Source organism: Phalacrocorax aristotelis, chromosome 5 (genome assembly GCF_949628215.1).
Source record: "Phalacrocorax aristotelis chromosome 5, bGulAri2.1, whole genome shotgun sequence".
Classification (NCBI taxonomy): Eukaryota; Metazoa; Chordata; class Aves; order Suliformes; family Phalacrocoracidae; genus Phalacrocorax; species Phalacrocorax aristotelis.
In genome coordinates, this window is record NC_134280.1 from 53,057,585 (window position 1) to 53,070,076 (window position 12,492).

The 12,492-nt window shown below is 51.3% G+C and overlaps 1 protein-coding gene across 2 annotated transcripts in view; it reads left to right on the top strand.

Annotated features, from left to right (window-relative positions):
- The window catches only part of LSP1 (lymphocyte specific protein 1), a 51,087-nt gene that overhangs the window by 10,856 nt on the left and 27,739 nt on the right, over nt 1–12,492 (top strand). Inside the window, exon 1 of one of the 2 annotated variants that reach the window (XM_075094560.1) lies at nt 2,000–2,181. The exons of the other annotated variant lie outside the window; for it this stretch is intronic. Within the exon in view, the coding sequence (XP_074950661.1) occupies nt 2,123–2,181 (59 nt within the window). The 5' untranslated portion in view covers nt 2,000–2,122. Of the gene's footprint in view, nt 1–1,999; nt 2,182–12,492 lie in introns of those variants that run through there. 2 annotated transcript variants of the gene reach the window in all.

Sequence of the window (12,492 nt, forward strand, 5' to 3'; positions counted from 1 at the left end):
CCATCTCTGAGATGAGAGGTAGTCAGTCCTAGGCTTGGGGTGGAAGTCTGCCAAATGCTTACAAGAGAATGAGCTCATGCTGGCATCCTCCAGGAGACAAACGCTGATGTCAAGGCAAGGCGCTCTTGCTGGGGGAATCAACAGCTTCTCCCCCTTCCCCCTTTACGCAGAGGATCTTGCCTCCAGTAGGTAGTGGTGTGCCATTGGCTCTTCCCCTCCCAACATGAGCAACCCCCTGCCTTCTCCTGGTGACAGCAGCTGCATTCCTCCCTGCCCCTCCTCAGCTCCCTGTGGATCGAGTGGCATCTCTGCCTGAAATAAGAGTGCTGGTGTGATTTCATTCAGCCCCCAGTTGTTGCTGGCCCATGGCTGCTAGTTGTGTCTCTGCTAGCTGCTGGGGCTCCTCCATCTTGCTTCCTTGGCTGACTCAGACCATGGGAGTCACTGGCAGGTTTGGACTGATTCCCTCCAGAAAGAAAACCCTGTAGGTGCATACTTCATTTCAACTCTGTGGGCAATTGCAGTGAAACCAATAGGAGTGTTCACATGCTTAAACCTAATTACTCATGTAAGTACTTGCAGGGCTGGGACAGGCTCTTTTTGAGCTAGAGAGACCTTTTGTGGTGTATCTGTTGCATCTTCTCACCAAATTTAGACAGAAAAAAAGGCAGTGTGGCAGCATCTGAGCAGCCCACAGAGTGAAACAAGTATCACTGTCTGTGCTTAGCGGTTTTTGTTGCTCCTGATCACCTAAGGGATGCTTAGCAAATATCTGCAGAAAAAAAATAGTGTTTTGAAGCGAAAAAACAGTGGGGAGAAGGGCAGGCACTTCCTTCTGATCTGGTTTTAATGCACTTCCCTTTTATTGAGATTTCTGGGCGTACTTCATGGGCAACTTCCCCCTTTCAGCTTACCAGGCGGCAAGAAACAATTCTGCAGAAGTGATTGAAAGGAAACCTGTAAATGAGATGAGAGGGACCGAAAGCAGAAGGAAGGTGAGGGTCTAAGCAGGGTGGTCCCATCATAACTCCTCCCATATAGCAGAAGATCTTTCCCCAGAAGAGGCACACATGGACCAGGAGATGCAGGTTAGGGAAGAAAGACTGAGTTTTTTTCCAAGACGGCTCCCATGGTAGCGTGAAAGACCATTCATGTGAATGCATGGCAGACAGGCGTTTTGTTTTAGCAGGTGGCAATGTTGTTAGTCCTTCATCAAATGCTCATGCACTTCTTTAATCTCCTGAAACACCAGTGTTTCATGGAGGCAAGCCAGATGTTTTTGCTCTTGCCCAATTTGATGGCTGGGGAAACTGAGGCATGGGAGAGTCAGTCACTTGAGCAGGTGAGGGGGAGGCTTGAGGGCAGAAGCAGGCTGCACGCTGCTTGCCTGCCCAGGGCTACAGCGCAGTGGCTTCCCCCCAGAATCCAGCTGCTATCTCCATCCCAGGAGAACATTTTTCTCTGGTGTGTCGCTTCCCAGCACAAAGTACCTCTCGCATTAATCTGGCTCTTAGTTCACCTCTGGGCGTTCCGGGACCATTAGGCGATAAACCCTTCGCCGAAGACTTCTGCTGTGAATGGACCAGGAGTGATTTATAGCCCGCTAAGCGCAAGTTGCCAACCTGGGTTTCTGCTCCCAAGTTGCTTTGTGTAATCAGGAAAACAGTGGTAAAGGTGGAAAAAAGCGCGCGGGGGGGGGGGGGGGGGAATATGGGGGGAGGGATTGAACAGGGGAAGGAGGAGGGGGCTGGGGAAGATGAAGGAGGGAGAGAAGAGGGTTAAAGCAGAGGAGAGCGAGGGAGAAGCCCCCCTCGCTGGGGAGCGGGGAGTGCCGGGCTTTGTGCTGCGGGACCCGCCGCCGGCCGCGCTCCGAGAGATTCGTCCGTGACACTTCCACGAGGCGGAGGGGGGAGAGGAGGAGGAGGTAGAGGTGGAGGAGACAAGCCCAGGGGTGTGGAGCAGGGGGGGCTAGCAGAAACAAAAGGAAACCAGCTGCAGAACTTCCTGAAGGCGGAGAGGGGGGACGCGGGAGCGCGCAGCGCCGGGCGGGCGGGCAGCTGCCTGCGGCGCTGGGGAAGGGGGCGGCAGCCGGGACCCTGCCCGCCACCCAGCCGTGGCCACCATGACCAGCGCGATCCTGAGGAGGAACTCCAGCAAGCAGGGCCTGCAGAACCTCATCAGGTGAGAGCCCACCTGCCCGCGGGGGCACCCGGCTGGCGGCTGCCCGCAGGGGCGCGCCGCTGCCCGCCAGTCGCGGGCGGGGGGTACCGGGAGAAGAAAGGAAATTTATTCCGGATCGACCATCTTCGTGTCCCTTTAAATCAGCTGAATTTCTTCCTCACCCTTGTCCTTCAGCAGACGCGATGCGTTGGAAGGAAGGAAAATAGATACCCCCAAAAGCAATATGAGAAAAGCAGATTTGAACTTCCTGATGGCTTTTCCAGGAGCACACAACTGGAATAACTGAGCATAACTGTACTGTGACACTCACCTGAGGCGGCTGATTCACCCCCGCCCCGTTCGATGCAAGGGATGTCTCAGTACGTGGCTTTTTGTCCCCCCTGAGCGCTGAAGTCTTCTGCCTAGAAAAAGGAATTTGTTGGGGTTTTTTTTTTGGTAGGAAATGTACGCTGGCCATGCTGTGATGTGCATTTTCAATTCAGAGATCTGTAAAGGGCCAGATAGATCCTCTGAGGACTGCGAGCTGAAATTACTCTTTTGATTTAATTAATCGCAATAGTGCTTTGAACCTTTCTCTCGGAGTATAATTGCCAAGGCAGGGAGGTGGATGGTTCAGTTGGGTTTGCTCCCATTTGTCAGCCAGGGCTGAGCTGGAGAGGACAGCTACATTGTCTGCTGGCGCTGGGATTCCCTTCCATGCGGTCACTCTGCTTTTCCCTGGGGGCTGGAAATACTACTTTTCCGTGGGGACTAAAATGCTGTTTTCTTCTATGGGCCTCCAGGACCCTCCTCTGGCTGTCAGTGCTGGGGGAGCTTATTCTGTGCCATGCTGATGGCTCTGACTGGGCAGAAGAGATGCACTCCTTACCTCTTTTTATTCAATTGAGCAGCTGGATGGGTGAGAGATGGTATTAGGGAATGCGGGACTCACATCCCATGTCTTGGACACCTCTTGGCTCCCTTGTGCTTGCTGGTGTCTGCTGGTCTCCAGCTGGGATGTAAAAGATGTCAAGGCGGAGGCATGGGGGTTATTTGGGCAGGCGTTTTCCAGTCAGCTTGGGATGCTGCATTACCTGGCTGGTAATGCAGCCTCTAAACCTCACCTCTTGAATGAGTTACTTGCCTTGGAAAGGAAACTTGCTCCTGTAGCCATCCAGTCCCTCCCACCTTCTCCTGGGGCCCAGTCTGGACCCAGGAGAACTGGCAGAAAAGCTCCCACTGGTTGCACAGACCCCATGGATGGCAAGCAGGCAGGAGGAGCTGACTCCTCTCTGTTCATCTCCTGTTTGGCCATTGTGCTCTTTCCCTGGTCTCAGCCAAGAGGGACAGAGATCTTGGTTACAGATCCCTATTTCAGAACAGGGATTGATCAGGGGCTCACGACAGGTATGGAACCCCCTGCATGAATGTACAGCAGGCAAGAATGGGCTCAGATTTGGGGCCTTCTGGTACTGAGGAGGGCCAGGCAAATGAATTAAGGTGTGAATCACCTGTGCACAGCTGCATGGCAACTTATTTTGCAGGATGGCAGATGGGAGGGGAGGCACATGTGCCTTATACACAGAAAACGGGTGTCCAAAGAGCTGTCCTTGGCACAGCCAAGAGGTGTTTTCCTGTCCTTAATGGTGTCTCCAAGTTTCTCCAGCTGTGGATAAGGCAACTTTGGCACCCTAGAGACTCACAGGGGCTTTTGCCAGAGGAACTCTAGGGTGACATTTGTCCCGCAAAGGGTTGTTACGCCTAATCTGGCTGAGATTTTGCTTTGTGGCTGTGTTTTCCAGTCCTGCTTTCAGACAAGGAGGGAGGTGGGGTATGAAGACGTATGAGGGATTTTGTCCATGGTTTACAACCAAATAACCACACAAATGCTCACAGGAGTCAAGAGGAGATTAGGCAGGAACTCTCCATGCACAGCACAGCCTGTTCTGCAGTTGTATTTGCTCCCAGAGCGGTTTCCCTCCAAAGCCTGACCGTGAGGCTGGCTCTGCAAGCCCTGCCAGCCTGGTTGCAGGCACAAGCTCCTTCAGTTGGTGATGGCTTGAGGCAAGGCTCCTGGCTTGAAGATATATTGCTGTCAAGATTGCCGTGCTCTGCTTTTATCTCTCCCAAGGTGACCGCAGGCAGAGTGATTACACTGCATAGGTACTAGGCTCTTCTCATGAGCCCGAGTGCATCAGTGACCTGGAGCACAAGAGTGAAAATGGCTTCTCAGAGCCATACTCGCGAGCACTGGGATTTTGGTGTGATCCCAAGATTTACCCAGCCACTCCTGCTGCAGAGCATCAGCAGGGATAACCGGGGAATTACCTTCTCTGAGCATTGCTCAGCCAAGGGAACTGTTTGCCAGACTGTCCTCCAGCTGGGTTAAGGGATCCTGAGCTGAAAGCAGTATAAAAGTCTTGTGGATTTTGAAAAGCTGAGCCCCAATGTTTAAGCATCCAGTCTTGTGCTTGAGACAAACCCCAGCATTTCAAAGTGGCCATGTGCAGAGCAGGAGTGGCCTGGCTACCATCACCTGAACATTGGTCCCAGGAGCCGAATTTGCATGAAGTGGCTTTTCCACAGACCGTACTGACAGTTTTAGTGGATACCAGGTTTTGGGGTGGATTGGTGTGCTTGAGAGCAATGGGCCATGTCAGAGGCACCACAGGCTGAGGCGCTGAATCAGGTCTCTGGGAAACATCCTTCACCTTTTCCCAGCCTGGAAGCAGGCTGGAAAGATTAGCCCTCCTTGTTCCTCACTGGTTGCCAGCGGTGGGACACAGGCAGCTTTGCTGGACCGTGCTATTTACATCTGAAAGGTTGGGGGCTGAAAAGAGCCCAGGGTTATGCCTTGGACCACAGAGCACGAGTGGCTGAGTAATTACCTGGGAAAGGCATAGGGAAGAACAGGCAATTGCAGGGTTATCTACCTCCCCTCCTTTGCCCCTGTGCCCAGGACTCCCCTTGGGGCATAGTCTGTCTATCGGGGATACCCCTGGGGAAAGATTTCTGCCTTTGTAGCACGTTAACAGCGGTGATCCCTCACACGCCTGCAAGACTTTGTATTCCCTTTATCTTGCTATCGAGGACTATTTTTCCTTATCCTTCTAATGAATTCCTATAAATAAGATAGGGATCCAGTGCCTGTCATGTCGATTCATTCAGTTCGTTATCTGCTCCTGCTGGAATTTTACTCTCCCTCTGTTGAGCCTCGAGTGTTTCACAAAAGAATATGGCTGTTTAACCTACAAATCAGCTTCTCTGTAAATCAGCAGTGCCTCCTCGAAACTGGATTATCGTGCCTGCCGGTTGACACCACTCCCACTAAGTGCTGCGGTGACTTGCTGCGGTCCTCTCCCCATAGCCAGGCTGTTGGTGCCTGCCTGGGGTGTGCAGCTGTGGGGTAAAGTGTGAGTATGGATGGATGTGCATTAGAAGAGCTGCCGCTTTCATCTCAGCTGTTTTGTTTTTTATCTGGCATGTGAGTGAATCCTGGGTGTCATTAAGAAGCGAGCTGTGATCTGTTCTTGGGGAGAAAGGACAGTTTTCTTGCATGCTGCTTACACGCTTCCTAGCACAACAAGGGACCTGGCCCAGGACAGGGACTCCAAAGCATGGCTGCTGCACAGGCAACAAATAAACGAATGTCTTTGTAATGCTGTAGAATCTGAAGTGCAAATAATGCTATGGGGAAGCGGGGCTGCGTCTTGAGGATGAAAAAGCTCAGGGAAAGAAAATGAGTCAGAAAATTAGATTGGGTGATAGACCTAATTATTTCTTCTGTAGGATGGGACTTTTGCTTCTTTATCTTCTATGGAGCCCTTAACATAGGAAGCCAAACAGTGAGATCTGAAATTATACTTGCATGCCCCTGTGTTTTGGCCCACCATACATGATCACATGCAATTTGCCTCCAACTGATGCTAGCACTCGTGGTCCTGGTGCCTGCAAGGTGGCGGCATGCCCCCTTCTTTCTCCCTGCAATGCGCTGCTGCGTCATTGAGCAATGCCATGGTCATGCTCAGAGTCCCCCAGCATTAGGGGTAGCTTTAAAATTCCCCGAACTCCTTGAATTTTCATGTATGTCATGAATGTAGTATTTATTTTGATGGGGAACTGGGGACATTGCCCACCTCTGTGGGATGCCTTCCTTTCTGCCTGCGTGTGATGTTTCCTGGAGCTTGCCAGGATGTGTCTCAGCAGGGAAGATGCTACTCCAGTATTTCTGTCTTGACCTCCCAAGTGCTGAGCTGGGAACAAGATGCTTGAAGTGCCTGAAAGGGCTGGATGGTGCTTTGAAGGGGCAGGATGTTTTTTTGGAGGGCGGTTGATGCCAAGACATGGTCCGGGCACAGTTTATTGCCTGGGAGATAGTGGTTACTGCCTCTGAGGGCTACTGCAGCATTTCTTTACTCCACCTCCCTGGGTTGTGGATAGGTACAGGGACTGAGGAAAGCTTGCCATGAAGTGGGCCAGCTCTTTAGGGGGAGGTGGGGAAAATGAATGTGCAGGAACAAGCCAGTAGCAGTGTTGCTGCGCGAGGAAAGGAGGGAGGGATGCTGGCATGGGGACAGCAGGGGACACGGGGCCTTCATCACTGCAATTAATACTTTGCAATGCTGCCTCAACCTTTCACAAGAAGCCCTATGGTCCCTGCAGGACTTACCCACCATGGTGCTTCCCTTTCCGAATCATCCCTATTTTAATGTTTTTACTAGTAGCATTTTTTTTATCCCTCTATGTCCCTTTGCCAGGGCCAGGACAGAGCTGATGGGCACCTTTGTAAGCCCCACGAGTGGAGGGCAGATGGGAAGGGAGAGGTGACCAGGCACTGCTGGTGGGGAGGAGCAGCCAGGAGAGCCCTTTGGGCCAGACTGATTGCCTGGCAGTGGGGCATGCCCAGGGGCTTTCCACATCTCAGCGCTGCTCACTGCTTGGTGGTGCCAGCTGCTTGCAGAATGGGGTCACTGCATTTTGCAGGCCAGGAGGGACCCAGAGCTTTGCAGCCCAGCTGAGCTGTGGGGCAGGAGTGGGTAAGGGGCCAAGCTGGCACATGGTGGGCACCCCATCCCTGGGTGCCTTGTGGGATGCCTGCCCTCTGCTTTCACCCCAAGGAGGGCAGCTCATCCTTCTCTCTCCAGTGGCAGCAGCTCATCCATCTCCTCTGAATACCCTATGGATCCATTCCTGGATTTTCCCAGCCCTAGGGCTTGTTTCATCAGGATCACTCCACCTACCACTGACTTTTCCCAGAAGCCAGCTGATAGTTTTTGTTTGCTTTTAGCTTTGCTTGTCTCAGACTTCTACCTGCTCTCAAGCAGTTGGATATTTAGGTCCTGACCTTGAGCCCATTAAAATTTTAGGGAGCTGTAGTGAGCCTCTGAGCCCCTCAGGGCTGCACCTGCAGGTCATCCATATCCTCTGGCGAGGTGGAGAAGGACCACTACGTGTGTCTGAGCATGGTTCAACTGGAAAGGGCACTGGACAGGGATGCTGGGGTCTGAGGCTTTGTAGCTGGGATGGTGTGTGAGAACAAATTTTCAGCTTCCAGAATATTTTTTTTTCCTTCTCCCACCATTGGTATGAGTCCACTTATTCAACTGCATGGGAGTTGCAATGAGTATTTTGGGGCAAAGACTGTTTTTTCTCATGAAGACACACTGCCTTAGCGCAGCAGGGACTGAGGGCTTGCTGCTGACTCCGGTTCCTGTTGCTGCACAACTCATCAGCAATGGCCATAAATGAAGAGAGCCTCAACTCTCCCAGGGAGCAGATCAGCACATTCCCACGGCCTCCCTGCTGCCTCCTGCTAGTGCTCGAGTAGCAAACTCCCTCCTACTGCTGTGGGCTGCAGGGATTGGGGGGACCGCGTTGCCCCAAGGGCTGCAAATTGAAGGACTCATGGTCAAGCCAGCAGTGCTATAAAAAGCAGCATGCCTGGTACAAATCTCAACTTTAACCCCAGGCTTGAAACATGGGTAAGGCTATTGCTCGCCTCCCTAGGCTCAGACATGTTTTCCAGCCTGAGTGTATTGAGGAGGATGCTGGCTGACTGTAGGCAAGCCAGGGACGCTATGGAGGCTTGCTTCCCTCTGAGAAAGGGGATAAATAAAATACAAACGTTGGGTAAGCCAGTTCAAACCTCTCTGACAAGTCTTATTTTCTCCTCTGGTGTGCTTCCCCCTTGCACAAACAGAGACCAGACTTCCTGCTCTTTAGAAAAAACCTTCAATTTCTTGAACCTTAGGGCTGAGATGGAGAGACTGTGAGAAAGGGCCATGGTTCGAGGTTGTAAGCAGCACCGATTTCTCACACCTACTGAATACCATGGAGTGCTGGGAGGGCTCAAACTCCAGCCCTTTCCTTCCTCCCACCAAATTCCTGACCGGTGATGTTAATACATTACCACACCAGCCTATCTGTGTGCTAAGGACCCATGGTCCTGGGGGTGCAATCCATCATCTTGTAAGGGATTCGCTGGGATTCTGTCTGCCATGATTAAAACCAATAATAATAAAAAGAAGCAGTCATTCCCATCAGCTGCCTCATGCCTCTACGAGTGGCCTGTGCATCACTCACGGCATCTGGAAGCACAGACCATCCCATGTGCCTTTCTGGAGCCACTGTCTGTGAGAGGCAGGAGGTGAAAGACGAGGCTTGTGCTGAAGGAGCAGCCCTGCCCGTGACCCTCCTCTCAGGTCTGCTCCAGTCATTTGTGACCAGCTTTCTCAAATGTCTCTCGTTTTGCTTCAGGAAGCTGTAAATTACCAGCTTCGGGCTTTCCCTGTCTGTCATGCCACAATGACAGGTCAGTCTTTGCAGGGATTTAATGAAGGCTAAACCAGACAGAGTTTTATACCTGGCACATGCAGATACATGGCTGTACATCTGCACATCCCTCTTTGGGCAGAAATGGGATGTGCTTTTGTACAGAAAACCCAAGATTAATTTAAAAAAGAAGAGTTGCTTTTATTTTTAAGGAGGAGATAGGTGTCTGACATGCTCCATGTGGGTTTTTCTTCCATTTCTGCTCAGTGAAAGTTTGTGCTGTATCATATTCTGTTCAGATGCCTTGGCATGTCCTTATCACCCGGTGCGTGATGCCTTTCCTCGTCTCCCCAGCTCCAGTGGGCCAGGGGGGACAGGTTCTGTGGCCACCCCTGGGTGTGAAGCGGCTCTACCCTGCTGTTTGCATCTTGAAGGTGAGCCGTGATTTATAGGAGGAACAGGGAGATGTAGCTGAGATGGCATGGCTATGGGTGGGGTGGGGAAGCTTGATATGAGAAAAAGGCTGAGGGTGAAGCATATATACATTTTTTTCCTCTCCCCCCTGCCCCCCTTCTTGTTCAAACTCTGTAGCCTGGACTCTGAATGGAGCAATACAGCTGAGGAATTACATGAATGTATGGGAGGAAGAGGCTTGTGCAGCATCTCTGGCTGCCTTTGACTGACAAGCTGATCTTTCAGAGCTAAGATAACCATCTCCTCCAAGACTAGGCTGCAATAAACTCCAGGCTGTGACATAATAATGCTCCATTTTAATTCTTTTCCCAGTCTCCCTGTATCGTAGAGCTATCCACCTCCCCCCTTCCTTATGATGATTAGCCAGCTGTAGTCTTTGCTATTAAGCCACGTTTCTCCTAAGTCACAGAAAGATGTCCATCAAGAAGTGTAACTGTTGCCTGCCATCTGACTTGGTGATGGCTGTACTGGAGATGCTTTGCCAGCCCATGTCCCTGGTGTCAACAGCCATGGTTGCTGGCATTCAGCAGCAGCCTCTTGGCAGAGCAGTAACTGGGGGTTGGGATGCCGGCTGGACTTCTGCTCCATTCCTGATATCTTCCTGGCTTCACGGTGAGCCGAATAAGCCTTTGGGCTTAGGGACAAGTTTCTCAAGGAGTCTTGATACATGGAGGTAAACCTGGGTCTTAGAGGGATCATTGGAGAGGGCTGCGATGCTGAACTCTTTTGTGCCTAACACTAGCGCCTGTGGTGTGAGGCATCCCCTAGGACACTGCTATGAACCAGGGCAAATGTGGTTTGCAGGGATGGAGAGAAACTGAGCCATGGCAGCATGACCGTGTGTTGCATGCAAATGTCCTCGGCCATGACTTCAGTGGCCGAATGCCAGTTGTCCTGAATGACTTAAGTGGAGGCATTATCTGGCTATTTCAGCATACTTGACTCAGTCACACAGATACATTATTTGCTGTTTATAAAAGATTAATAAGTGATTAATTTGTTGGTGAAAGGTCAAACAGGTGAGGGAGTTGCTCCACTGTAGCGTTTCGAGAGCGTCCTATTTCATGTGAAGGGGTGAGCCGTACATCTCAGTACCTCTGCCAATCATGTCTGGTGATAAATGCAATATGAAATAAAGCCTGGCAGCTCTGATTGGCAGTAGGATGAACTTGTTGACAGTCCTAGGCCATATTCTTGTTTATGTTGCTTAGCCAGCTTTGGTAGCTGGTTGCTGGATGGGAGTGAGAGAGCTTTACCCTGAGTATGCTGAGGGATCTGTCACCCTGATGGGCAGCAGGGCACCAATATTGTTTTGGGCACTGTGACAAGGCTGAGATGGATTATGTGGAAGGGGAAACCCTTGTACAGGTTTCTGGCATCTCCCTTTCCCCTAGCCTCAACAGAGAGGCTAATGGGATGGCTGCTGGGGGATGCAGGGTACTCTTCCCAGTTGTTTTCTAGTTCATGTAACTCCATCTCTTGTGGGTGGTATTTTCAGTGGTGGTAGACACTGTTGCTTTCACAGGTGATGGGAGCTTTACCCTTGATAGCAATAGGATTTGCACTGGGTTGACAGGCTATATGCCCTCTGGGAAACAGCAGCCTTCATGCCAGGGTTTGTACGTGGCTCCTCCTAAACCCTGTTCCCAAAACCTCTTTCCCCATGAACCCTGGCTCTGAGGGGGCAGCCTACCCGACACAGGCAGCCACCAAAGTCAACACCATCCTAGCCCAATACCCTAGTGAGCTCAGGAGGCAGGAATGTCCAATGAACTGGTGAGGGTTCCTGGGTTTTTCTGGCACAGGTCTGCAAAGTCCAAAGCTTCTGGGAGGTATTTAATTTTCCTTTCTGGAATTAGCTTTAGTGCTGAAGGTTGGGTTTGGGCCAGCAAAGCTTCCTTTGAGCTGTCGGCTGTGCAAAAGACTCCTCGAGTCTGCAGCATTTCCCTTAAATGCAGCTCATCTGGTGCCAGAAATTTGCCTCGCCTGAATATTATAATCTCCTCAAGTGCCGGTGAGGAATTGCCCAAAGGAAACGTGACCCTTCCAGCAACACTGGCTTGTCTGGAGCAGGCGTTCGTGGCCATGTGGAACAGTGCAGCCTGTATAATTCTGTGGGAGGAGGAGGTGTTTTGTAGGGCAAATGGAAATAAAACCCCTCCCTTGGCCGGGGGTCCGAAGGGAGGTTAAGTCAAGAGCTGGATCTGAAATGGGCAGCCAGCCCTGGTCAGAGCAGAAGTCTAAGCATCCCAGACACTTGGCAAGCTGTGACTCTGTGGCCAAAGCTGAACTGAGGTGCATTCAGCCTTTCCTTAGACTTGCAGGATCTCCTCAGGAGAGATAAACCCCTTCCACAATGAGCGTTTCACCCCAAACCAAGACCTCCAAAAGCTATTGGTAGAGATGTAGGGACCGCATAAGAGAAATGACCAGGCCCTGTGATGAGGTCTTGCTGAAGCAAGCCTTGCCTGCAGCTCCTGGCTGCCAGGGCAGCAAAGCAGTCTCTCCATCCTCCCTTCCTTCTCCAGTCCCCCTAATGTTGCATGAGGGGGTAAATCTCCTTTCTCCTTGCAGGAAAACCCCTCTGTCCAGGCATGTGACTGGGTGCAGGATTGTTGCATGCTGTAGCTCATCTTGCAAGTCTTCAAGCACCAAGTCTTCTTGCTTTCCATTTCCCTGTCCTGTGTTGGGTGAAACAAAGTGGGGAGTTCTCAATCCCACTGGCAGCTACGAGCCTGCTTCTTCCCAAAACTTCCCCAGCCTGGGACATACCTCGGAAAGTACTGACCAGAGGTGAAGGCAGAGGTACGCAGTATCAGCCTGATCCTGAAGTGCTGGGTAATTATTTCTAGAAATGGGAAAGATGGTTGTGCAATACTGCTATGGGCTGAGCACGTTGAGTTGCTGAATGTGATTGCGATCAACTAGAGCAAATGGGAGTCTGCGGCCCCTTCTCAGAAAATGGAACTGTCTGGAAATTAAATCTTTCCACTTTTTTGCTTTGAAAGGCGATTTACCAGCTGACCCCCTCCTCACACTGATGAAGGTCTGGACTTGTCCAAATTGCAATGGCACATTTGGTTTGCA